The 25678-nt window shown below is 43.1% G+C and overlaps 1 protein-coding gene across 3 annotated transcripts in view; it reads right to left on the bottom strand.

Moving 5' to 3' along the window:
• ARSG (arylsulfatase G) overlaps positions 1 to 25678 on the bottom strand; it is a 2321949-nt gene that overhangs the window by 1237116 nt on the left and 1059155 nt on the right. For all 3 annotated transcript variants that reach the window (XM_069655066.1, XM_069655065.1, XM_069655064.1), the window contains one exon: positions 11537 to 11668. In XM_069655066.1, coding sequence (XP_069511167.1) covers positions 11537 to 11668 — 132 coding nt within the window. The remainder of the gene's footprint in view (positions 1 to 11536; positions 11669 to 25678) is intronic.

The following is a 25678-nucleotide window of genomic DNA, read 5'->3' as shown; positions in this document are numbered from 1 at the left end:
GGCGTCATGCACAGGATAGGCCAGGACAATCAGGAATCAAACATGAATGGAACACAAAACATAAGAAAAACACTACGCTGCTGAGCAAGGAACTGATTTACTGAGGTTCCTTGATTTCCAAAGTTTACCATAATGTGCTGTCACTCCCAAATGCTATTCCTTATGTGAACTGTAGTTTTGGCACACACACTGTCCATCAAGGAGGCACCAAGGCAAAGGTCCACTCCACTGCATATATAGGCTTCCTGCTAGGTAATGTGAGGGTGCAGAAGAAGGAAAACGACACACGGATGGCATTTTTGTGGTTTATAAGCTTTTTATTCAAAGTAAAAAGGGGTTGGGGAAAGGCAGAACTATCCCTATTCACTAAGAGGGGTTGCTCTGCCTCAACAAAAAGAATATTATGCACTCTGTCAGGATGTCCATCAAACAAAATTGTCTGTCCTGTGTCTAATCCTATTTATGTCGGTTAAACGTTCTTTCTAAATGAAGGAAAAATGGGTGTATTCTTGATTCCAGAAGGACACCTTTCTCCCTTTCTGATTGTTGACACCCAAGTGCAGTTCTTCTGCCAAAAGAATAGAAATACTTCAATGTTAACAGTTTAACGTTCACTATTCACCAGTTCATCCAATTTAAAGATAACCCAGTTCCCTGGTCTCCCGGGGGGAACCTCTTCCTGGGCTCTTGGTTCGTTCTATTTGCAAAAACAACTTTCCTCAAAGACCCTCTGGGGAATTCTTCTTCACCAAGTTCATAGCACAAAGAATGATCCTTCCCAGACTCTTGTCAGGCGTGGTTCACTAGCGTGCCAGACCTCACCGTAGACTATTCCAATAAGGTATCAAGCCTGGGTTACTCGCCTGCCAGACATGACTTCCACAAGTTTAACTTTCCTTGATATGTGTGCTTTGGGCTCCATCCCAAAGGTTATAAATCTTGTTTGGAGGTGGGTCCTTTACCCTTATACATTCCACTGATGGATTCTGCCCGCTTTCATCTGTGTCCCAGACCCTGTTCCTCTGGTTTGGGGGGATCCCTGTCCCTTTGTTAGCTTGGACAGACATGGTGTACTCCCCTGCTGTATACTGTCCCACCTAGGTGTACTTCCAATGTTCTTATCTGACTTCATGCCTTGCTTTCAATTTTCTTGTGACCCTTGGGACGTGTTTGTCCGATTCACACAGTTCGCAATGTATTGTAGGTTCTTTTTCTTAGCCCCTTGTTCTCTTCGGATGTTCCTTTTGAGTTTATAATGTTTGTGTTAGTTTGATTGCTTCCTTTCTCATCCCCTTGTAATCGTTGGGGTGTTTTTATAAAATGAGCCAAGTTAGTATTATATTGGTCCCTTTCACCTCTTTGTGCTCTTCGGGATATTATCATTTGCTTCCTTAGCTACCTTGATGCCTCCCTGACCGGTCTGGCCCTTTCCTACTTTTTGGAACTCTGGGGTGTTCTCTGGTTGCTTCACCCATTCCCGGCATGCTCTGCTTTTCTCTACCTTCGGCTCTGCAGCTGCAGCGTCTCTCATTTCGCCTTCAGCTGTCAGTGTCACTGTTACTGGTCACACTCTACTTGTCCGGCTTTCTGTGTCTCTGCCACTGATCAGGTCCTCCTCACGAAGACCTTTCAGGCACCTGTGGCAGTCTGCGTCCTGGTCTCCAGTTCTTGGGCTCTTCGGTACAGAACCAGCGTCTCCTTCCCTGCTCCTCCAGGGACAGCTGTTCGACATTGATGCGAGTCCTTCTTTCCTTTTTACTACCAATCGTGGCTTTGGGCAGCTGCACCACATGTGTTGGTTGCGCTGTGGGCTTTTACCTCTTTGCTTTATCGTCCTCATCACAGTGATCTTTTGAATCCGGTTTGGGCGAGTCTCCCTCTTCCTCATCCAAGTCTTTTTAAGGATGTCCTCTGCTAAACCAGAACAAATAGTGGTGTGGCGACCCGCAGGGACTTGAGTGGGGACACCAAAGGTGTGAAGGAATACTGCGTTCTCCCAGGGCGATTGTCATCAATCTCATGAGGGATTTTCCCCGCTCATGAGATCCACTCGGTGAGTACCATCCCCAGGGGGACTATCAGGCAGTGGCCTCACCTCTCTGGCCTCTTGGAAACAGGCCTCCCCCATGGAAGATGTGACAATACCCTGGGATTTGTCCAGTAAGCACCTGGAAAATAGCAAGGATCTCACTTCAACATGTTGGTGCTTCGTTAATTAAGCATTACAGATAGATAAAGGGGTTATTATGGTGGGATAATAACCTGTCCTCAAGTTATTGCCTATGGCGAAGCAGAGGGCTCTAAATTGGGGAAGGATGATTTTCACAAGTGACCAGAAACTCTTACAAGTTCAATAAGGTTATTAGACCATGGAGATGTGCAACTAAAAAGGAAAATGTTGGATTGTGCGGAAAATAAAGAGCACACACAAGAAACCTGTAATGTTATGTTAACTTAATATACATGGAAGTAGTAACAATAAATCCTCATATTGTGTTTCATTAGGGTTTGTTAGTTTGGGGAATTAGCCTTCACATGTTGCACTCTACCTTTACGCAGCTGAAGGCAATTGTTTCTGTGCTTCTCATCAGGCTGCTGCTCACATAAGAATGTTTGGAATGAGGTCTATAGCAGAGATTACAGACTGCATTCTGGCATTCTGATTGGCCTAAAATAGGTCTACAACTGATTCCTTGTTCTAATATATTCCGTAAGTATGCCTTTGTGATAACCCCTCCTGTGTCTCTTGTAGACTTGCCTATCAACTTTGAGATTTGTGCGATTGAGATTATACTTTACAGAAAGCTCTTTTCTTTTAACCCAGTTCTATGCCATGCCATGGATTAGTTGCTTTATGCTGTAAGGAAGGCAGGGTATCAAACAGTGAAGACAGACGCAAGTGATCACAGTTCAAGGGTGCTTAATGAACTTCAACGGGTTGGTTGAACGCCTATCTAACCCTAAATCTAAGGATGGGAGCAAGCTACGACCATCAAATAATAATAACGCAGTCCCAGTGGAGTCATTGTCAAAATAAAAGAGCCTATACTAATAAACCCATTGCCAATCCTTACTTTTAAATACAAATGGTGTGGGACAACAATGTATGCAAAAAGAAAGTATTGAAGAAATTATATGTCAGGCTAGTTTGGCCTCCAGCCCCATGTTTTCAGCACGGGACAAGGCGACATGCTCTAGCTTCGCACACACTCTGGCTTCTCTGCCACGGGGATAAAGTTCAAAACATAGGTATCAGGGCCTTCTGCCAATGTCTCTTTAACAATAACAGTCTCTTGTTGCAGAGGGCCTGCCGTAACAAACAAGCACAAAAGTTCCTTTCTTATCAGGATTTTCACATTTACAAGTTCTTGAGTCCACTGTTCACCATGGGTCTCCTACCTTGAGGCTCGGCCCCCCTTAACACAATATTCACAATTGGTCTCCCTCATACAGACTCAGACCCCTTTAGCACAATATTCACAATTGGTCTCCCTTGTTCGGGCTTGGGCCATGGATCTCCCACGTTTGAACTTAGAACATGGATCTCCCTCGGATTGGGTTCGGACCCCTTGAGCACAATGTTCCAATTGGTCTCCCTCGTTCGGGTTCTGACCATGTAATCTCACTTTATAAACTTTCTTATTTGTATCAAAAATCGAAGACTTTGTGCAATGGATTTTGCTTCAATCATCACAGGACCAGTTCGATTCACTTAATTTCTCATTCGTATCTTTTACTTTTGCTTCTGCCACTTGGATGGATACCTCACAGGGACCTTTGATTGAGCATACTTGCGGTGCTGGACCGCTCTGTCAATGGTATTGTATCTTTCTTTGTTAAAGTTCAAACAATCATCAGCAATTAAACTAAATTAAGGGTTTACACAATAGGCCCACTAGACTATGGCACAAGGAAACACTGACCAAAGCTTTGTATTTAAAAAGTAGATCTATATTTATTTCATACAGTATATACTCACAGTCATCAAGCAAGTTAAATTAAGTCAAAGGAAAAATATACACACTCCCAAGTTAAATTGTAGACCAAGTGAACCAGAGAGAAAACTGAGCAAAACGGCACAGTGAAAACTACACACAAGGGAGGTTCTGACAATTTCTCACAAGGAAGGGAAAACACAAGTTATTCAGAAATAGCTTCTTATACACCCTAGCAACACTTCCCATTAGCAAAATGGCACAGTGACAACTACACACAAGGGATCCTGTAACAATTCCTCACAAGGGAGGGAAAGCACAAGTTAGATAGAAATAGGTTCTTACACACCCTAGCAACACTTCCCATAAGTTTGTGGACTACCCAATGAGACATTCTCTAATATTTGCTCTAATCAGTCGCTTTGTAAGAAGCAAGTCAGGTACTGGGCTTTCCATTTCCCAGCTGCGTAGAGATTTCGTATTGGGCTAATTTGGGCTATTTTTTGCAGACAATTTGGCTATTTATGGGCTACGTTTCACAGCACGTTCAGGTTTTTTGTCCTCCTGAGGCTGCTTTTCTTCACCCACCTACCAACACTCTCTCTACTGCCACCCACCCCACTATCACTACCCCAACTCAATCCCCCATTACGTGAACTGGTTGGGTTTTGTTTGGGTTATTTTGGAGTGCTTGTGACAAGTCCTCCCGAGACTGCTCTGTTCTTCATATTACTACCATCCACCCACCTTATCCCCACTCTCTCTACCCCCAATCACCCACCTGACACCCACTCTCCCTCCCCACACCCACCCACATTACCCCACTTTCCCTTCCCACACCAATCTACTCCAGCTCAACTCACTCAAACCCCTACCCTCCCACCCCACTACCACACCCACCCCATCCCCACTCTTTCTACCCCAACCTATCATACCTAACCCTTCTCTTTACCCCAGCAGCGCAACCTACCCACTTCTCGCTAGCCCCACTCACACCACAACTTCTATTCCCCCATCCACCCGCCCTACCCCTCTCACTATACCTCCTCTCATTCCTCCTCTTAGAATCTCGCTCTATTTCTTTCCCTCTCACTACCACCCTTTCTCACTCATATTTCTGCTTGCTCATCATGAATGGCATCCTCTGTCAATGGATTCGCTCCGTCTCATTCTCTCACACACCTGCACCCCTTATCACATCTTCCTTTGAAACTTTGCACTCTGCTCCTTGCACCTTTGTGCCTATAAATGCAAAATACAAAGAACAGCTTTGCCAATGCTTATTATATTTAGTGTTTTGGCGAAAGCGCTTAATCTAAATACATGATCATTATACATTTATAATGAGCCTGAGCCTGTAGGCATCCGGACGCGGAAGAGAAGAAGGACAGAGGACAAAGTAGATGAATGCACATGAAACTGCAGCAGGGAGAGAATATCGCTAGCATGTTATTCAAAGAGGAAGGTTTTCAATTTTCTTTCGGAAACTCAATATATTCTAATCCAGATGCAAGTTTTCAGGGAGTTCATTCCATCTCTTGGATGCTTGAACAGTAAAAGCCCTACCCATGCCTCTTGCTCTTTTGCTCCTAGGAGCCAACAGGTAGACCCGTTACTAATATAAATACATATTGCAAAAGCAGCATTCGCGTATGATTAGCTGATTATCACATATCGTGGAATTAACGTGGAGTATGCTTTTGAGAAACGTTGCACACTATGTAGTGCTTATAACTACCTTTACTACAGGAAACATTATTTTACATTTCATTTTTGTCCAACACCTCTTTTACACATCATTCTGTTTTTATTGTACTGAGTTTTTTTTTTACAAACTCAGTGTAACCTGTGTTAATGCGGCACAACAGGATATAAAGTTTCTTTGTTTTTACATACTGCAGGGTTGCAACCTTGCAGTAAGATGATGATGCCCTTTGCTTTTATTCTACCTTTTATGCAAGGGGGTTTCAGGTCACATATGTTTCAATGTTCACAAATCCTGACCATGGTTCTGTACAATCTATTAGGACATCGTGGGTCCTATTAATCATTACTTTCATATTGCTTTATTTTTTAGCCAGGTTGATTTTGTGGTTTACCCCAAACCTTAACTGCGTTTTTCCAAAATCTACTACAGCAAGGTATGCTGCTCATCTATTTTTAATTTACTCAGTCTGTATGTTTTGTTCATCTTTGGATTATTTTATTTTATCATCATTAATGGGGACAATAATTTCTTTGGGTTTTATATAATTCTACAACACTAGAGAGAAGGGTGCATTGTGAAGGTTATGCTTGGAACATGGATGTTTTATTTAACTTTGACATGTAGAAACTTTAAAAGTCCTGCCTTTCAATGGCAGGTGTATACTGTGTGTTTGTTTTTAAATAATTTCATGTGTTGACCACAGTAAGAGTTTGTTTCATTAACAGATTTTTCCCTCGTGTTGGATCCTTAGATCTACAATTCATCGGATACAATAATATGCCCTCCTGTGAAGAATATGGATCTTGATAACTTTTATTAAAGAGAGTGTTTTTGTATAATACACCCTAAGGTGTATTTTCCAATATTTACACTTACGTTATACAAGTATTGATCAGTGACTTTTGTCACAGGGTTTTCCCCAGTAATGTACATACTACACATGGAACACAATTCCAACAGGCAGAAATCACAGCGGGGCACCAGGAGCAGTATATTATGAGGTAGAAATTAGAATGTTGAGTAGGTAAGGAAGGGGTGCACAAACAACCAAGCCACATATAGGAAGGTATGACAGGGCCATACAAATACCAACAGTGTGGTGTCTTTTACCAGAAAAGTTAAACATTTTGCATATAGTAACATTATTCTCTACTTTCACGACAACAAATGCCTACAAAGTAGTGAGCATCAAATGGAAGCCCTTTTGCATCATGTCCAACAAGGCAATGTCATCAGTGTACACTGATCATTGGAGAGGTTTTTCCCAAGCTTTGGAGGGATAGTTCAGGCCAGCTTGAATTGATGTACAACTGCTATATAGAAGTTAAAAAGCAGGTTTAAAAGTGTCATATTTCGGAATATTACCATGATAATACTATTTAGCATCTGTATACAGTACACTACAGGCTAAGATTTTTACAGGTATTAAGTACAAGTGTTCTGAAAACCCAACTGAATGTTATTCATTTTATCAACGAATGAAGTATCAAAGACACCTTGCTAGGAATTTGATTTTGAGTACTTAAATTACAGGTTGCATATAAATACGAAGGTCAGCAAGGCAAGAATAAACCATTGAAGTATTGTAATCATAGAAAGTAGAACCGTAAATCGCGGGAATCGGTGCTCCTGCTTAGCCCAGCCGAACATCCGCCCACTGGCCACACCCACCTCTTGCCTCCACCTTACCCAGGGGAGGCAATTGGGACTATAAGTTCCACCTTCTGGCGAAGCCCAGGCGAAGTCCGGCAAAGTCCTCCTTTCGCTGTCTGCCACTGCTGCACTGCGATCAGCGGCAGCGCTTCCGAGCATGGGAGCTGAAGTGTGCCTACCGGTGGCATTGTGGTGCTGACCAGCCCTCATCATCCGGCCAGAGACTACTGCAGACCCATCGATGACCCACTGCTCAGGGTCTTTGATATGTTAGTGCTCCCGTTCTGCCCCATCCACTCCCACCTTACCCGGAACAAGAGCTAACTGGGTCTATAAGATCCGCCTTCAGATGAAATCCAGGCAAAGTAGGGGCAAAATCCGGGCTGAGTCCTCCCTCCGCTATCTGCCGCTGCTGCAGCTTCCATTTGGTCTAGCTATTCTTACATCTTTATTCTCTACTATGTGACCGCCTGTGTTGCTCTTCGATTACTTACCACTCCTTTTTCCCCGCTGATCGTAACAAATGACAACATTGGTGGATATACCCTGACTTCCAGCCATTCCTTTACCACCAACAGTCGGGCCTGTCATCCTGATTGTTATCCCACATGGTTGCACTGTTCTTCTCCTTCCCTGCAGTTCATTCTTATATCACTATTTTCTCTTCTATCTCTTCACGCTATTACTATGACTCGCACCATTCCTGCTCTTTATTCCTCCAATACTACTACTGGACACACAGCCTCTCTCTTTTCATCTAACTGTGTTTCATTCAGCACTGCTCACTCACCCTCTACTGTTGCTATCTATTTTGACTGGAACCTGGCTTTCCTCCTCTGACTCTTCTATTCCTGCGGCCCTCTTCATCTAATTCCTCTTTTTTCACATACTCCTCGTCTCGGTGCAAGAGTCGGGGGGAGTTGATATTTTATGTCACTCTACTTAGCTTTCTTTTTTCTCTAAATCTTCCACTATCCTCTGAATTTGAATATCACTGTTTGACTTTCTGCCGTCCAATTCCTTTAGCTTTTCTGACTATGTCCACCTGGGCCAGTGACGACCTTCTGAGATGATCTTTACTCCTTTCCTATATTTTCCCACCCACCAACTTTCCCCTAATCGTTTTTGGTGACTTCAATCGCCACCTTTCGATCAAACATTCCTTCCCTCTCATTATTGCAGTCCTATTACCTGCTGCAAATTCCTACTCCATCCTCACACGGCTCTGGTTCTATACTTGATTTAATCTTCTTTACTATTCCTTTCTCCTCCACATTTCAGGCTATCCCGATATATTTTGCTGATCACTCTTCTATTTTCTTTCCATGTTTCATCCCTTATATTTCCTTCTGCCACTTTGCTAACCTTCTCTCGGCGCAAACTTCACTACTTCAGCTCTACTCGCTATTCATCGACGCTTTTGCAAATGTCTTCCACCACTGGATAACTTTTCTGCTCTTTCTGCTTACCCTGCTGCTTCTAGGTTCCCTTCCTCTCTCCATACTGCTCCGATCTTCTCCACCCACTCGCTCCTTTCTCTACTTCTCACAAACCTCCTGAGCCTCAGTTAACTCCTTCCACCCGCTCCTCCTACTGATCTCTCCACCAGGCAGAACGTCGATGGAAGAAAACAAGATCTCTTGTAGATCTTAATAAATTATCTTCTTTTCATGCTTCCTATGAAAGTTCCATACTAGCTGCCAAACGACAATTCTATGCCGACCCCCTCCTTACTCTCTCCCCAACCTCGTTGTCTTTTTCAAGATCTTAACCACATTCTCTCTCCTCCTCAGCCCAGTCCTTCCTTTTCCTTCTCTCTTTCAGCCTCAGACCTTGCTAATTCCTTTACTTCTAAGGTCACCCTTCACCAAGCACCCTTTTCACGTAACCCATCTACAGTCTCTTCGACCATCTAATGGCCTTCTCCATCATCCATAATGTCCATACTCTTTATGAGACTTCGATTGCCACTTTTCTTGCTCAAGCCTACCCCACTGTTGCTCCTTCTGACCCTGTACCCTTATGATTAATACAAAAACAATCTATCCTTTGCTACTTCCTTATCTGGCATCTTTATGCAATATTTGCTTATCCTATGCAACATTCTCTTCTAATTTCAAACATGCATCTATGCTTCCCATTCTGAGAAACCCACTGTTGACCCTTCCGTCTCCTCTAATGTGTGCCTTTTTCGCCACTATTTATATCAAAGCTTCTTGAACATATTCTTTATGTCCAAGTCTCTGCTTATCTTAACTACTCTTCCCTTTTAACTACCTTTCAATCTGGTTTTTGTCCCCATCACTCAATAGAAACAGCCCTACTCTGTGTTACTAACTCTTTGCTATCTGCTCACTCTTCAAAGCAATCCTCCCTCCTTGTCTTAACTGACTTGTCTACAGCATTTGATACTCTGTCCTTCTCTCCACTCTCTCATATCTTGGTTTCTGCAGCTCCGTTCTTGTTTGGTTTCATTCTTATTCCTCCAACCGCTCCAACTCAGTCTCTTGGTCCAATTCTACTTCTCTTCAATTCGGGGTCCCCCAAGGTTCAGTGATGGGCCCCCTCCTATTCTTCTTGTTCACTATTCCACTTCTATAATCAACTCATTTGGTCTGTCCCATAATTTCTACGCCAATAACACACATATCTTTTTCTTTTTCATCTCTAAGTGATTCGCTTCTCACATATTTTTCCATTTGTCTGCTTGCCATCCATTCATAGATGTCAGCTAACTACCCTAATCTTAATCTGACAAACTGAAGTTCTCACCTTTTCTTCCTCCTATATTGTGATAGGTTATAAATAACCTATCATATTCCTCCTCCGATTCTACCTGATGCTATACCCTTACCTGCGTCCATGCTAACTTTATCTGCATCAGTCAAAGATCTTGGTGCCATTTTTGATCCTCCCCTTTCTTTTTCTGCCCACATCTCGTCTATTGCTCGTTCTTGCCACTACCACGTCTTCAGCATTCAGACAACGGGTTCCTATATGTTTTTTTCATGCAACTAAGTTCTTATTTTCTTCATTTGTTCTTTTGAGACCTGATTACTGCTTCTCCCTTCTATTGGATCTTCCCGCCTATCAGCAAGCTCACTTTCGTTCTGTCTATAACTCTTATGTTCAGCTTCTTCTTGGCATACCTCCTTTGAATCTCATCTCATCTTTCAGTTCCTTTGTATTGTCTTTAAATCCCTACATGGGCTAGCCCCTCCCGATGTCGGCTCTTTTTTTCTTTTTAATCTCCTCCTCACGCTTTGAGATCTCAATCCCAGCTCCTTTTCTCTGTTCCTCAAACTCCTTATGTCTTGTCACACATCTGATCTTTTTTGCTTCTACCTATATCCATCAGATCTCTTTCTTATATCTCACTTTTTCGTCCCAATTGAAAGACCACTTGGCTATCCTTCTCTACTCCTTACACGTGCTGGTAAATTTTCATATTGTAAATATTTACTTGTACCAATATAATATCAGAAAGCACTTTGTCGATAAGCGCTATATACATTAACTAAAATACAAAAATACAAATACAAATCAAACCCTGACAATTTTGCAACTTTAGGAAAGTCGGTGACAACATTGAAATTTAATTAAATGTGTTGATGGCAATAAATAATGCTAAATAATGTTAAATGGTTTTACTTGCTTATTATTTCCTGGGAATTGTTTCTGCCAGATAGCAGAAACTGGCAAATCAAAGCCATCTACAAAATATGCATATTATTAACAGTATAAATAGAAAAATGATTCTCAAATTAAAAGTAAACATTTTCACAAAATCATTGTCTGTGAAAGAATAGAGTTCATACATCTAGCTATTTGAATTCCATAACATTCACACAAAGAAAGATCAGGAATAACCAGACAACACAGAATGGAAATGCAGATACCTATTGACCAGTGCTTAAAAATAGCCCTACCCCCAAGAAATGACATAACTGGAAAGATACTGCTGTGTCCGAAACTAACATTAAGACCAACAAAGCTAACAAAACAGACCGCGAGACCAAGACTTTTTGATAACAAAGCTAATTAGTGTAACTTTACCAGTTTGACAATTTTGTGATATCCACAGCTCTTTCGCTATCAGGTCTTCTTAAAATGCATGAGCCATCCATCTAAATCCCCCTTGTGGCGTCCTAATTTTATCACTCACAAAATACATTGCATTAAACCATAAGAATCTGCTTTGAAAATACTGTGTTAAAGCATATTTGTATACAGTTCCTACCTTGCATGCAGGATAAACTCCACTGCCCTCTTTGCATACTTTTCAGTCAGGCTTGTCAAGTTCACCGGCTGCTCAACAATGGTGAGGTTATCTAGCAAAGGAAGGGCTACATCTGTGTAACAGGCCTTGTTTCTATGAAAGTAAAACAACAACACATATGATTACAGAAAAGGCTGCCAAGCTTTTTGTGTTTGCTGGAATCCACATTCCATGATAGTACTAATAAAAGTTTATTTTTAGTATGTTTGAAACCCTTTTATATGTTTAAAGGAATGGTAACACCTTGTTTGCCAGTGAAGTTCAACATTTTTCACAATGAATCAATCATTAGTATACCCACTCCTCATCAAGCATCAGTTGCTACTATGGCGACTTCTGCTTGTAATTGTTACAATTCTCATCCTACTTCCTTCCTTAGTGAAAAGTGCACCATCCTAAGCATGGCTGATACTGGAACTGCATTTCAATCTAATTCTATGATGTAACTCTTCAGGTGGCCTATTTTCTTCCTGAATACTTCTGGCACCCACTAGACAATTTCCTTTTCACCCACTTCCTTGGATTCACTGGTGTCCTACACTACATAATCTTGTTGAACTTTGTTGAGATCCAGTTGTATGCCCAATTGGGCCTGAGGATCCCATGATAGTAGATTGTCCCCATAACTGGTGACAAAAACTGCACCTCTGGTCTTGGCCCCTTGACATTCATTGCTGACCTCTAGTTCTCCAATGATTATGATGGGTACTTCACCATACTGTAACGGTTTCGAAGAAGCAAGCTGACAAAAATGTGGCATGGTGGTGGTTATAGATTTATGTATGAAAGAAACCCTCACTATCCTCTTAGATGATGGGTTTCCCTGCCTCAAACTAATACTATCGGATCCATCTGAATGTCCGTCAAAATCAAAGTCCACTATCCTGTCACAACTGTAAGAAACTCATGGTGGCAACAGTAAAGACAGACCCAAGTGATCACAGTTCAAGGGTGTTTATTTAACAGTATGAATGGGTGAGAAAAACTCCTAATCTAAATCTAATCAAATAGTAATAATGCAGTCCTAGTGGTGTCTTGTCAAATAAAAAGGGCCTGTACTAAAAAGGGCCAATACTAAAAAGAGCCTATTGCCAGGCCTTACCTCTAAGTTACAAAATAGTGTGGGATAATATTCACAAGAAAATAAAGTCATTTTCAACAAATGATAAGTCAGGATGGCATTGTTGGGGTCTCCCTTTCCCACATTTTTGCACAGGACAAGGCGGGACCTCTGAGCACAGCACACTCCTGGGCCTCGTCAACACAAGGTTATATAGTTCCTTGGAACGATACCGGGATCTTCTAGGGCCAAGTCTCTTTTCTACAAAGTGTCTTGCCTTAGAAGAACTGTTGGACCGTAAACAAACAAACACCCAAGTTCCTCTCTGGTTAAGATTTTCACATTCACAAAGTCTTTGGGTGTACTGTTCACTCCACGTCTCCCTCAGCCAGGCCAGGACCTCCTTTTCACAATTTCACAATGAGTCTCCCTCGATCAGGCTCGGACCCGCTTTTTACAATTTCACAATTGGTCTCCCTCCTTCTGGCTCGAACTATGTATTCTCCATAAAGTCTTTGCGATGGGCGATTTCCCTTCACCCTTGGCATCCTCTGAGCCGGACTCCGATCCTTCTTGCAACATGGGCCTCCCTCAGATGGGTTCACTATGGCCAAGCATTCACTGTGGACATCCCTCGGTCAGGTTCACATTTACTGCCACAATGTTCACAGGGTTATTGTACTTCACCCCGTTCTGCAGGCATCCCTCAGTTGGGTTGACACTTGCCAGTTACACAATTCACTTTGCTTTATACAATGCAGGATTCACTTCCCTTTGGTTTCCTCTTGGTTACCGGTCAAAGACTTTGTATGTTACAAGGGGGTTTTACTCGACCCTTGTATGATCACTTTGACCTCTTGCATCGGCTTATCTAGGGCCTCTTGGTCCTCGAGGTTTCCAAAACAACAACACAACCCAAAAGGGCTCCAGTCAGAGTCCTTCGAATGGGCCCTCATGCAGCGCCAAACTACTCTGCTTCTCTACCTTGTGCTAGGGTTTCTTTAAAGTTCCTACACAAGTTCTTTCCTCAACAAGGTTGCTGCCTGCAACCTTGGGCCCAGCACAGTTCGGTTTATTATCAGTCTTCTCCGACTCACCGGCTGTGCTGAACTGTTCGAGTTTCTTGTCTCATGAGTCAAGTACGGCACCACAGCGGCAATCGCTTCTCCCTGCTTCGGCTATCAGCGCGGGAAGGTGGCGTGGCCATTGACACCTGTCGCACCACATGCCAACTGGACTTCCTGTTCTTATGATTTCCCTTTCGGAGGCGTGGCAGGTCTGAGATGACAAGGGTAATTTCCTCCTCATTGTCCCTCCAGGTCTCAATGCCTTTCTTCTCTGTTTGAACTGCCGATCCGGAACGGCTATTTCCTCGTCATTCGTACTCGCTTGAAGTGTGCTCTCATGCTCTGCCTTTTATCCCAGTGAGGAAGGGAAAAGGCCGCCATGTATGCCTAGTTATTGTCAATTGCCTAACTCTGCCTGACCCTTGTGTTGGGACATATCAGGTAAAACGGCTGTGGTGTTAGTCTGTTGTCTTTCGTGGTGTAAGAAAGTGTTTGTGTCAGAAAAGGGGGGCGGGGAGGGATAGAGCTTCTGAATATCTTACAAGGTAGGGCGGGGAAAAGGTGTTATATGGAAGGCGGTACCATGACTCACCTGTCAGTGTCCCACTTCCACTTCCCGAGGACTCCCCATCCAGGTGTTCCTCGTGCACTGGTCCACCGGATCCAATAGCGATGGCCATGTCCTGGCCACCCGGATGACAGATCCCGGGGACGAGCTGGTGAGACACCTTCAGGTTTCTCACACAACCTAATTCTTTCCCTTACACTACAACTAAAGACTAATATAATCCAACAGAAATTTCCTCCCCTAGGAGAATGCTCAGATTGTTCTTCCGTTAACACGTTGGCCATTAGGACAGAAGTGGACGCCACCAGGTCCTCCTTCCACTATTTTAGAAGGCTTATGTGATATATTTTGGTTTTGAGCCTTGGGTCCGACTGAGCGATCTTATAGTTATAAGGACCTGTCCTCTCTAATATTTCATAAGGTCTGTACCATCGCAAAAGTTTTGTTCTCGGAGGTGGTTGTCAGGAAACCGCGGCAGTCTAGGGTTTCTGGTCATTTGCCTTGCATCCAGAAATCACCATCCTCTTTGCATGCTTTGCGCTCTCCTCGTAGCACACGGAAACGGCTTGTGCACAAAACTATCAGCACTACCCCAACGCCTTGCAGAGCCTTTCGGGAGCTTTGGGGGTTGCCGTGGAAACGCTGGAGTTCCACGTTTATTGGATCACGTTTGCGATCACGGTAGACTCGTGTTCGTCCGGGCACGTGGTTGTTTTCATTCATTCATAGGCTCCACACACTGTTTGTCCGCTGCTTCTGAATTTTGTTTCTGCAGCGATACCTTCTTGTTACCCTAAACCTGTTATTGAACTCTGCTACGTTCTACGAATTTCTCTGGTCTAGCCCTGGTTTGCCTTAAAAAATATTTCTCTGGTTGCCGAATTTCGGAACACTCTCGACCTGTTTTACCCCTCACAACTTCATCCTTCTCTTTGCCCGCAAGTTGCCATTGCCGGTAAACACGGAATGGTCGGGACTTACCATTTCTCCCGCGACTATGCTCTAGTTGCTTGCCCGCACGCTACTGAACCTGATTTCACAACAGACTTCATGCTACTAGTCCTCCGCTTGGGGTTTACTTTGAGCCTCACACAAGTGCACCTGTCATCCTTCATTCTCCTCTTGGATTACAAGGACCGCCTGTTTTCCTTCCTGCAGTACCCAATTCCCTTTTACAACAACAGAATACAGTGTTCTGGACTAGAGACTGCCTATTGGAACACTATTAGGCGTCCTCGTGCCGGCGGGTCTTGGAACTTTTGTTGGGACCAGATACTGCATTGTGGGACTTTTTAGGCGTCCTCGTGCCGGCGGGTATTAGGCTGAGTTGTTGGACTTTCTTTTTTTGGATTCTTCAAGACTTCCATGTTCCCACTACTGCTCCGCACTATTGGTAAGATTTCTAGTACACTAATAGCTTATTGTTAACATCCAGTAGCCACTTATTCTGGGATACTCACAATCATTTTGGTTTTCATGTTGTCCTCCCTCACAGGATAAAGTCCACCTTGACTAAGAACAGAAAACTCTGCTGTTATCACTGATCCATCTGTTGGCTAAGGTATCCTTAACAACATCCTGGTCACCATTTGTGCTTGTTGTTATTCTCTTGTAGTATAACTGTGTTTTCCTTTGCAGGTCAGCGGTATCCTGTAGCGTTTATCCATCTTTGGGTCAATAGACTTCTCAGGTAGTCCTTATGTACTCCTGAGAAGTACATTGGCAGAAATAACTCATTGGCTACACAACGGGTTCAACTGCCTGAGAATAACTACTCATTTGAAAGCACAGGGTAGTTCTCATAGTGGGTAAGAGGACCAATACTTTTTGTCCAACGGAAAAGGACTGTGGTACTGCCATTGTATTGCAATGTGTCTTTTGGCTTTCTTGGGCCTACCCTTGATGTTTTTGGACTAAGTCCTGCATGATAGTATTGTGCTCTTTGAGTCTTTGGGCTGTTTGGGACATAGGTAACACTGCCTCTTTCCTTTCTTCCCAAGTCTCCCGGAGCATGTCCAGTACGTCTTGAGGGTCGAGCTGGTAAAGGAGCGCATAAGGAGAAAAACCAAGGGAGGCATGGGGGGGGGGCTTTTCGGATGGCAAAAAAGGCCCAAGAGATCATTGTGTCCCAGTTCATTTATCTGCTTTCACTAATTAATTTAGAACGTTCTTTAAGGTTTTACTAAAACAGTCCACTAGACCATCTGTCTGAGTGTGGTAAACAGATGGGCCTAGTGTTTTTATCTGTAAGATCTCCTTCACTCTTGCCAGCGATTCTGACAAAGGTATTCCCTTGATCTGTCAACATTTATCTCAGAAAGCCCACCCATGATAGAAAAGGGATCTGTTTTTTAAAAATCTGTTGCGATGCATTATTTTTCAACGGGAAGGCCTCTAGAGACTGGGATGCATAATCTAAGAATTACTAGAATATATTTAATCCCTAGTTTGGACGGTTCAAATGGTCCCACTATGTCAATAACGATTCTAGAGAAGGGTACCTCTATTATAGGGAGAGGATATAACAGGGCTGGTGGAGGGTAGTGTGTAGCTGTTTTTTGGCATAGGGGGCACATGGCTATGAAGTACTTGACGTCAGCGTAATTCCTGGGCCAATAAAACCTGAGGTATAATCTGCCCCTGTGTTTTTGCCATTCCTAAGTGTCGCAAAGTCAAGTGGGCATGAGCTATCTCCAGGACAATCCTCCTATGGCTCCTAGGATTTACCATCTGGGTCCTAGTTAACCCTTCTGGTGTGAGATCTCCCCGATAGAGAAGGCCTTCTTTCAGAAATAAAATGGGCCATATTTAGACCTTCCTTCTTCCTTGGGAATTACCTTTAAGAAAGCTTCCAACAAATTAGAGTAATTTCCCTGAGCGAAAGCTATGTCATGAATTATCTCAGTTTCTTCACCAGTGGCCTTTGGGTTTATTGGGGTCACAACAGCTGGGGGTTCTTCATAAGCCTCTCCAAAACCCTTGGTACCGCTTTCTGTGATTTCTCGTTCTTGAACCTCTATGCTTTTGGGAAAGAGGGCCTAATCTAAGATTCCCTGGGCAATCTTCGCCCTAGTTTTTACATGGTATGTTTGTTTTCCATTGTTTTTTTTAAAACTTTTTTTATTGTAACATTTAGTTTAGTTCAAACTTTTGTCACAACAGATTTTTGTCATATCATTGAAACAACAACTTCTTAAACAATTCACAACATCGACTCCAGGACTTAAATTTCTAATATTTATCCACAGTAAATACATGAACTGTTCAGCAGGTGTAAGGTAATTATTTCATTTTGTTTCTTGTTTACTCTAAAATATTGTCCAGCAAATTTATTACTGAACATGTCAGATGCACAGAACTTCCGCCTAAAATCCTGAGCCACCATTCGTCCATGTTTTCACCTACTGGAGCAAACTGACTCAGATGGATTGTCTTTTGGTTCTTTAGTGCAGTACATTCTGTTATTAAGTGTTTAAGTGATTCTATACTGTCCATACAGAATCTACATACATCGTCATTTGTGGTTTCCATATGACGTACCACTAGCATTTGCTTCGTTTTATATGCATTTAGCCGCAATCTTAGAAACCCATTGCGGTGGTGACGAGACAGGAATTTTTGCAGATACTGTGGCATGTTGTCTAGCCGATTCATTACAAACCCAAGCTCCAGAGCAGTTGGTAGTTTATTATATTTGGACAAATTCTGAATCCAAAACCACTCTTATTTTCTTTTTTACAATTTGAGGCTGATCTAACAACACTGCCATCTGGATATCTGCCGCTTGCAGGACTGCCTCTAATTTTTGCGTCCATTTCTTAAGTAAGCCGGTATACGCAATGGTGTTTCTAGGCGCTAGTATTTTGTATGCTGTTTCTGGATTGACAATTAACATTTTTTGTAGTATCACAAGGGATTTCCAGACGACGGATCCATATAGCTCTTCTAGTGCGAGTTTGTGCATAATTATAATTATTGATATATATTTAGGCAGTCTTAATACTCGCCGGCAAAAGATTCCCTCTAGTTGTGTCCAAATTTTGTGATCTAGGTTCCATCCTGTTTCTGCTCCATAGATGATACCAGGGACTCCTTTTTGCATATAGAACTACCGAACAGGGATTAGACTGAACTTTCCAAATAAAGTGTGGATTCTCGCTTCTTGTATGGAGAATGTTTCCGTATGTTGAAATAGGTACTGTACCCAGCTTGTTTCTCGAATCGACCTGTTTACCACTACTCCCAAATAGCGGATTTCAGCCACTTCCTCAATTACCTCATTATCGATCTTCCACCTGAAGTTTCTATTTATTTTTCCTTTTGCAGGACCGAACTTCATGATTTTTGTCTTTTTTACATTTAATCGCAGTTTGTTTTCCTCCATATATGTTTGTAGACCTGATAGTAGTCGCTGTAGCCCTATTTCAGTTGAGTCAAACAGAACCAGATCGTCAGAGTATGTTGCGCAACAGATTTGATGTCCATTTATTTTTGGAGAAAAACATTTTACGTTTATTAGAGCATCAGGGATATCGGCGATGAACAGCTTAAAGCAAAGCAGCAGCCAGTGGACAGCCTTGTTTGACCCCTTTAGTTGTATCTATCGCTTCTGATAGATCTCCATTTCCATTTATCCTAACACAAATTGATGTTTTTAAGTGGAAGGCCTTTATTGGTTGTAAGATATTTTCTGGGCAACCCCAGTTTGTAAGTTTCCTCCATGATAGTTCACAATTTATTGTATCAAAGGCCTGTTGCATATTCACAAAGCGAGAAATAGATTTGATCCCTTCTCTAGGGATTCCAATTTCAACAAATTAATCATTGTCAGGTTGATCTCCGTCCCAACTCCTTTTGTAAAGCCTATCTGTCGACAGTCTAAAATTCCGACAGTCCAAAATTCCTTTGTTGTTTGCACACGTTATTAATTTTTGTTGGAGAAAAGTGGCCATTATCTTTCCAATAGTGTCAAGAAGGCCAATCGGGCGGTAGTTGGCCGGATCAGCCCGATTGCCCTTCTTGAAAACTGGCACGACTATCGCCTTGGTTCAAGAGGCTGGAAGTGACCTTTGTTTTGCAATTCTATTGAATAATATTGAATTTTTACGTAACCGTAGCCTGGGTATATTACTCCAGCCATTAGGTCGAAGCCTTATCTCCAAGCTAGGCGGACTTGGATAGTAGGCAGATGTAGTTGCCCTTCGGTGCTAACCATATTAGTCATGTGGGGATCAACTGCTGTTATCCTACCTCTATAGAGACATCCCGATTACTGTGTAGGTTGAAACCTATAGACTCACTGGTAGCTAAAGTGGGCCCAGTGGCCTGGCTACTCAGTTTGGACTATTTCAGGGTTTCCTAATTTATATCTGTTGAGTCAGATCCCACCCTGACACCATATGCAAGGGTGTCGAAGAAGGAAGCCGACGAAGAGGTGGCATGGTGGTGGTTATAGATTTATTTATAAAAAATAAAACTCACTATCTCGTTATCTAAGAGGGGTTTCCCTGCCTCAAACTAATACTAAAGGATCCTTCAGAATGTCTGTCAAGTCCCCCATCCTGTGTCATAAACTCCTTCTATTCCTTAAACTACAACTAAAAACTGATATAATCCAACAGAATGTTCCTTCCCCAGGAGAATGACTCCCTTGTTCAAGTATTCCGGTGGTGTTTAAAACAAAGTTCTGTTGCAAAAAAGGTTGCCAGGGGGAATTACTTCCTTCCCCTGGCTTGCAGGTTCCACACAATCTTTGCTCAACTCTGCGTTGTGGACCAGGAGAATGACTCCCTTCTCCTAGTACTGGTTTTTACATTTCACAATAAGGACGGGGGGGGGGGGTTACTTCCATCCCCTGGTGCCTCTTGATTATGTCCTAAGGATTTTTGTGTCGTCCCCAGGGGAATGACTCCCTTCTCCTGGTGTCCAAAACGTTGCCTTCCATGTCCTTCAACTTGCTGTATGTTTTGCCGCTCTCTCTCTGTGCCAGCAGAGTCCCAAACCCTTCTCTGCTGGTCAATGAACTTACCTTTGCCACTCCGTCGAGGAAGTTCTCCTTGGGTTCTCAGATTCCTTATGTTGGGGCCCCAGACCCTTTTCTAGTGGTCCGTGGGATTATGGTTACCATAGTAACAAAGAAGCTCTCCTTAGATGCTCAGTTCTATTTTGCTGGCGTCCCAGAACCTTCTCTGGTAGTCGGTGGGTTTATTGCTGCCACAGCGACGAGGAAGTTCTCCTCAGATGTTGGGTTCACTCTTTCTTTGTCCAGTATATACTTCCTTACTACTGGGACAACATGTTCCCCAACAGTCCTATAGCTGCCATTGGGGTGAGGAACATTACGTTGTGTCCCTCTATCCACTTCCCGTGTATCCCTAGCGGGTCTCCCGTTCCTCCCTTTAGCTTCTTGCGGGATACCCCACATCACTGGTCCTTCCTGGGATCTGGGTCCTTGTCGGCGGCTTCTGCTGGTCTTCTCGTCCACTTCCACAGTCCCGTTGTACCTTTGCGGCCCTCTGCTACTTAAGGCCTTGGCTCCGCTCTGGGACCCGACGGTCTGCCTTGTTGCTATCACACCACCACTTCTTCCCTTCTGCCTCACAGTTGGGTCTACTCCCCTCAGACTCACAATGCACTCTTGCAGCCTGCTGCCAGCATCCCCTGCACAGCCTTTCTTCCAGCCCTCTCTTAGAGTTCAAAACTCCCAGGCTCCTGGGTTCTCTGCGATCAGATACTCCTTTGCCCCTCTTCTCTTTCCTTTTTATCTCTGGGACTATGCCCCTGTTCAGTGTCAATACCTACAGATAATGTCTCTCTGGCATTCCTCTTGCATCTGGTGAGTCACCTCATGGCAATTCTTAAGAGTTGATTACTCTTCATGTTTGTTGTGTTCTTCCTCATCTCAGTATGTTCTGTTCTGGCAATATCCCATGTGTTAAAAATACATGGGCTTACTCTGGATGAAATTGCTCGGTATCGGGGGGTGGGGGCTAGGTAATGTTGGGGAGTGACATGGCTCAAATGGCTGTGTCCTAGGCGATCGTTCTGGTCCCCAGACGGGGAGTCCCTCCCCATGAGGTCTTCCCGCATTAAACCATCCATAGGGAGACTTTTGGGTAGTGGCCACACCTCCCTAGTCTCATGGGAAAGGGCTCCCCGCAGGGGAGATGTGACATCACCTTGTGTATCGTCACAATACACATTTGCTCTCTCCTTTGACTCTTTCAAAGTACAACAACCTAATGTGGTCTTCCAGGTTTCGTAACTAACCAAGCAGAAGTCTGCTCCGCTATCTATCAGCACATTGATATCTTTACCATCTACGCTGACTGGTGGACTTGGCTTCCTTTTTTTATGCCCTAAAATGGCATTGACTTGATCAAATTTTTCAACACCATCATCCATGACTATCCACTCACCACTCGTCACTTCCCCAATCATTTTTCCCAAACCTCTAGCAAATATGCAGCACCTACTAAGGTGCCTGCTCCTACCACATTCTATACATTCTATATGGACTGTTTAATAAATCAGGAGTAAGACTCGGTCATAGGGGTATTGTGATGGTCGCTATAAACCTTTAATAAAGAAAAAAGGAGGGTTGCCAGTTAGGCTAGGATTGTGGACATTCTGTGGACATTCTGACACTGACATCCTTTCATTTTCATTGAGGCAGGAAAACCCCTCATAGCGATAGGGCTCAGCTGTCTCAACATCTGAAACCCGCCAAGTCTCTTGCATACGTAACTCGACACCACCATGTGTCATCAGTTCCCTCAATCAACCGTCAAACGCTGCTGCAGTGCCCCAATGGCCTGTTCAGCAAACCAATAACACCAAGTCTCTGCATCTCTATCCCCAAAGTCACTGAGGCTTACAATGCCACCTATCCCACACCTCCTGCTATTCCAAGCATCTTTATCCCACAAGGTAACACTACTGCCCAACAGCAACACATTGTTGGGACCAGTCACAGCCACTTCACGACTTGACATTGGCCTGGTGCTGAAATCACCCAGACTTCAGGTTCAATGGTGGAGCGTCTGGCTCAACGATGTTGAGCCCGAAACAAAAAGGCAGCTGTTGGACAGAGGTTGGATTTGATACAGAATGAGCCTACAGCTTAGCCATCCAAACCTGAAGACTGTGCACTGTGAGAAACCTAGGGGTATTCTCCGAAATAGGCCCCAAGAATCCTCTATTCAGGTGGCCAGGGGAGGGCCATCGTTTTGTGGATCCCAATCATGGCAGTGGACAAGCAAAGGAGGATCACCTGGGTAGACGAAACCGGGGCTACTCTCAGGAGAATACCCTAGGGGAGACGCGTTATTCCTATTGGACAATAGGTGGAGAAATCCCAGAATCCTTTTGGGTTATGCAGGCCCCATTATCCCTAACCCAAGAAAAAGACACCCAGATTGTCCCGGAGCAACCCTAGGGACAAGAGGAAGCAAGCTGAGACAAAAACAGAGTTTCTATTCCAACGTCTCTGTCTTCACCATGCAGATCATAGGAGGGGGTAATACAGGTCTGTGCTCGCATATCCTGGTGGGTAACAGAGAATAATTTAATACAAAGGGATTCATCTCTTGTTTACCAAAGTAGGGCCAACAGGTCTTCCCTTATTCTTTAACAATCACCTTGTAATAACCAAACCCACCAATGTCAAGTCCCATCTCACCCCATCTCCCCCTCCTCATTTACAACAAATACTCAGACGAGGAGGAGGCAACTAGGATCAATAAAGGTTACCCATAGGAATAACATGGGGAAAGTAAGGGCAACCTACCAAAGAAAGAACTCAAGTTGTCGCACTAATAGTCAGACAGGGTCAGGCATTCAATAGTAATCATTCACACCTGACTCCACTTGACTGGTCTTTTCTCTATAAAAGGGGTGTTCTGACACAAATGTATAAGCGAGGAGGAGAGCAAGCAGGAGAACAAGTTGGGAGGAAAGCTGAGATGCCAGAGTTGACCAGGACAAAAGACCGGGACGCCGAGAAGCAGAGGAACTGCCGCGCAAAAGGGCAGAAGCGTGGCGAGGGAGGAGTGTCTCCAGGGAGCCATGAAGGATCTGTGTACGGGAGCCGAGAGGCATGCTGGTGCCCCGCAGAACCTTTATGTGAATGCCCCGGTCCCCTGGGCTGGTGAGACAGCCCAGGACTGTCCGAGGTGCAGGTGGTGAAACCCTGTCCTCGGAACGAAGAGCCGCAGTGAAGCAGTGGCGCAGAAGTCAGCCCGGTGAGTCTGAAAGCTTTGCAGAGTCAGGTTGTGAAGAGCGCGATACAAGGTAATACCAGAAACGCCTAAGAAAAAGGCCCGCGTTTAAATGGGCGATCCTTGGAAGCTGACGAGAAGTTTTCAACAAACAGTATAACCGTGTAAGCGCGAGACAAGCGTTTTTGTGTGTTGGGCAATGGAACTATACAAATGAAAGAGGGCCAGAAGCGCGTGGGAAACAGTGCAAGAGGCACAAAAGGAAAATAAAGTATAGAAAGGGTGCAAGTGACCCGAAAAGAAAGAAGCAAGTGCAAGAGTGTGCGAAAGCATGAAAGAAGTGTGCAAGGGGCGCAATCAAGATACAGAATAAAGGTGATGGCGATTCTTTGTGTTTTTTGGATCAATAAGAATTTAGAAAGATTAGTATCACGTTTTAAAAAAATGTTAATAGTGATAGACACAGGCATCATCGATAAGAAATAAAGAATTGTAGGACTGAGCATCACTTTCATAGAATCAAAACGTCCCCACCAGGGCAAAAGTAGTGGTGACCATTTAGAAATCAAATCATTAGTTTTATCCAGCATACGATTAGTACTGAGAGTAACGATAGTGTGACTATCATTTGTGAAATGCAAACCAAGATATTTGATATAAGAAGGCTGCTAGGACATCCCAAATAAAACTGTATTAGCATGCATGCATTGGCGAGTGAGATAATTTCAGATTTGTCAAGGCCTAGTTTATATCCAGATACTAGAGAATTCATCTGCAGTGGAGATTACATTTTAGATGGCAGAGGCAAGGTTAGAGAAGTAGAGTAAGATATCATCCATGTAAGCAGAGATATTGACTTCAACATTGCCTAAAATAATGCCCATTATGTTCTAATTTGATCTGATTCTCTATAAAAGGGGTTCAAGGGCTAAGTTAAAAAGTAGCAGAAAGAGAGGGCAGCCTTGATGAACCTTTAGTTACATGGAAAGAATGGAAAAGAGAATTATTAATACAAATTCAGGTGGATGGTGTAGAATTCACACAAGGTTAATGAAATATGGAGAGAAGCCATGCCATTTCAAGGATTCGAACATAAATATCCAGGAAACTCAATCAAATGCTTTCTCAGCATCTAATGTAAGAAGAGCTAGGGAATCTTGAGATTTCTGGAAGTGGGATAGAATATTAAAGAGTAGTCTAGTGTTGGAAGAAGCAAAACAATAACTGATAAAACCGGATTGGTCAATATGAATGAGTTTGGGAAGGAAGACCTGTAGCCTTTCAGCTAGGATATTTGCAAAATAATAGAAGTCAAAATTAATTGGGGAGATTGGGCTATAGTTTTTAACAGAAGATTGATCTTTAATGGGCTTGGGAAATAAAACAAGAAGTGCTTTGCCAAAAGAGCAACAAAAACTACCCATGTCAGTGAAGTAGTTATAAAGTTCTAAAAGCTTGTGAGAGACAGAGTCTATGAACCTCTTATAGAAAACAATCGAATAACCATCCGGACTAGGTGCTTTCCCTGGTTTAAGATCTGAAATTGCCTGTTTGATTTCAAGTAAGGCGATGGGGTTGTTGAGAGAAGATAGATCAATAGGGTCCACAGAATTTTCTTATTCTTGTCAAATAAGGATTGGATTTCAGATAACTTAAATTAAGGATCTGCAGAGTATAAGTTGGAAAAGAAATCTAGGAAGACTTTACTAAAAATGTTTTAGTTAATCTCTTGCCATCATGGTAAGTAATAGAAGTAATGAAATCCTTCTCTTTTTTATTCTAAGAGGCTAACATTTTACCAGCTTTATAATATCCATTATAGAATTTAGATTTGGAGTGGAGTAAAGAAGATGAGGGTTTTTAAAATGTTGGCATCTGGGTTACTGGAATAAGAAGTTTCATGTTCAATAGTAATCTATTTTTTAGACCAGGATTCAGACTGCCTTTTTTGATGCCGCAAATTGAATAATAAAACCATGCAAAGCTGATTTAAAAGCATCCCAGTAATGTACTGAAGTATGGTCTGAGTGAGTGATGTAGAATTAATTAAAAGCTATAAAAAAAGTGGCACGTTAAAAAAATTAAGTATTGGGGGTGTTTTGGAGCAGCAAAAGAAGATGGTGGCCTGATCGCGAGCACCGGCCTCAATGAAATCCTGCTCAAGACATATCCTATCGAGTGCTGAAACTC

Source organism: Ambystoma mexicanum, chromosome 3q (assembly GCF_040938575.1).
Source record: "Ambystoma mexicanum isolate Mex_15411 chromosome 3q, UKY_AmexF1_1, whole genome shotgun sequence".
Taxonomy (NCBI): Eukaryota; Metazoa; Chordata; class Amphibia; order Caudata; family Ambystomatidae; genus Ambystoma; species Ambystoma mexicanum.
This window is presented reverse-complemented; position numbering and strand designations above follow the sequence as displayed.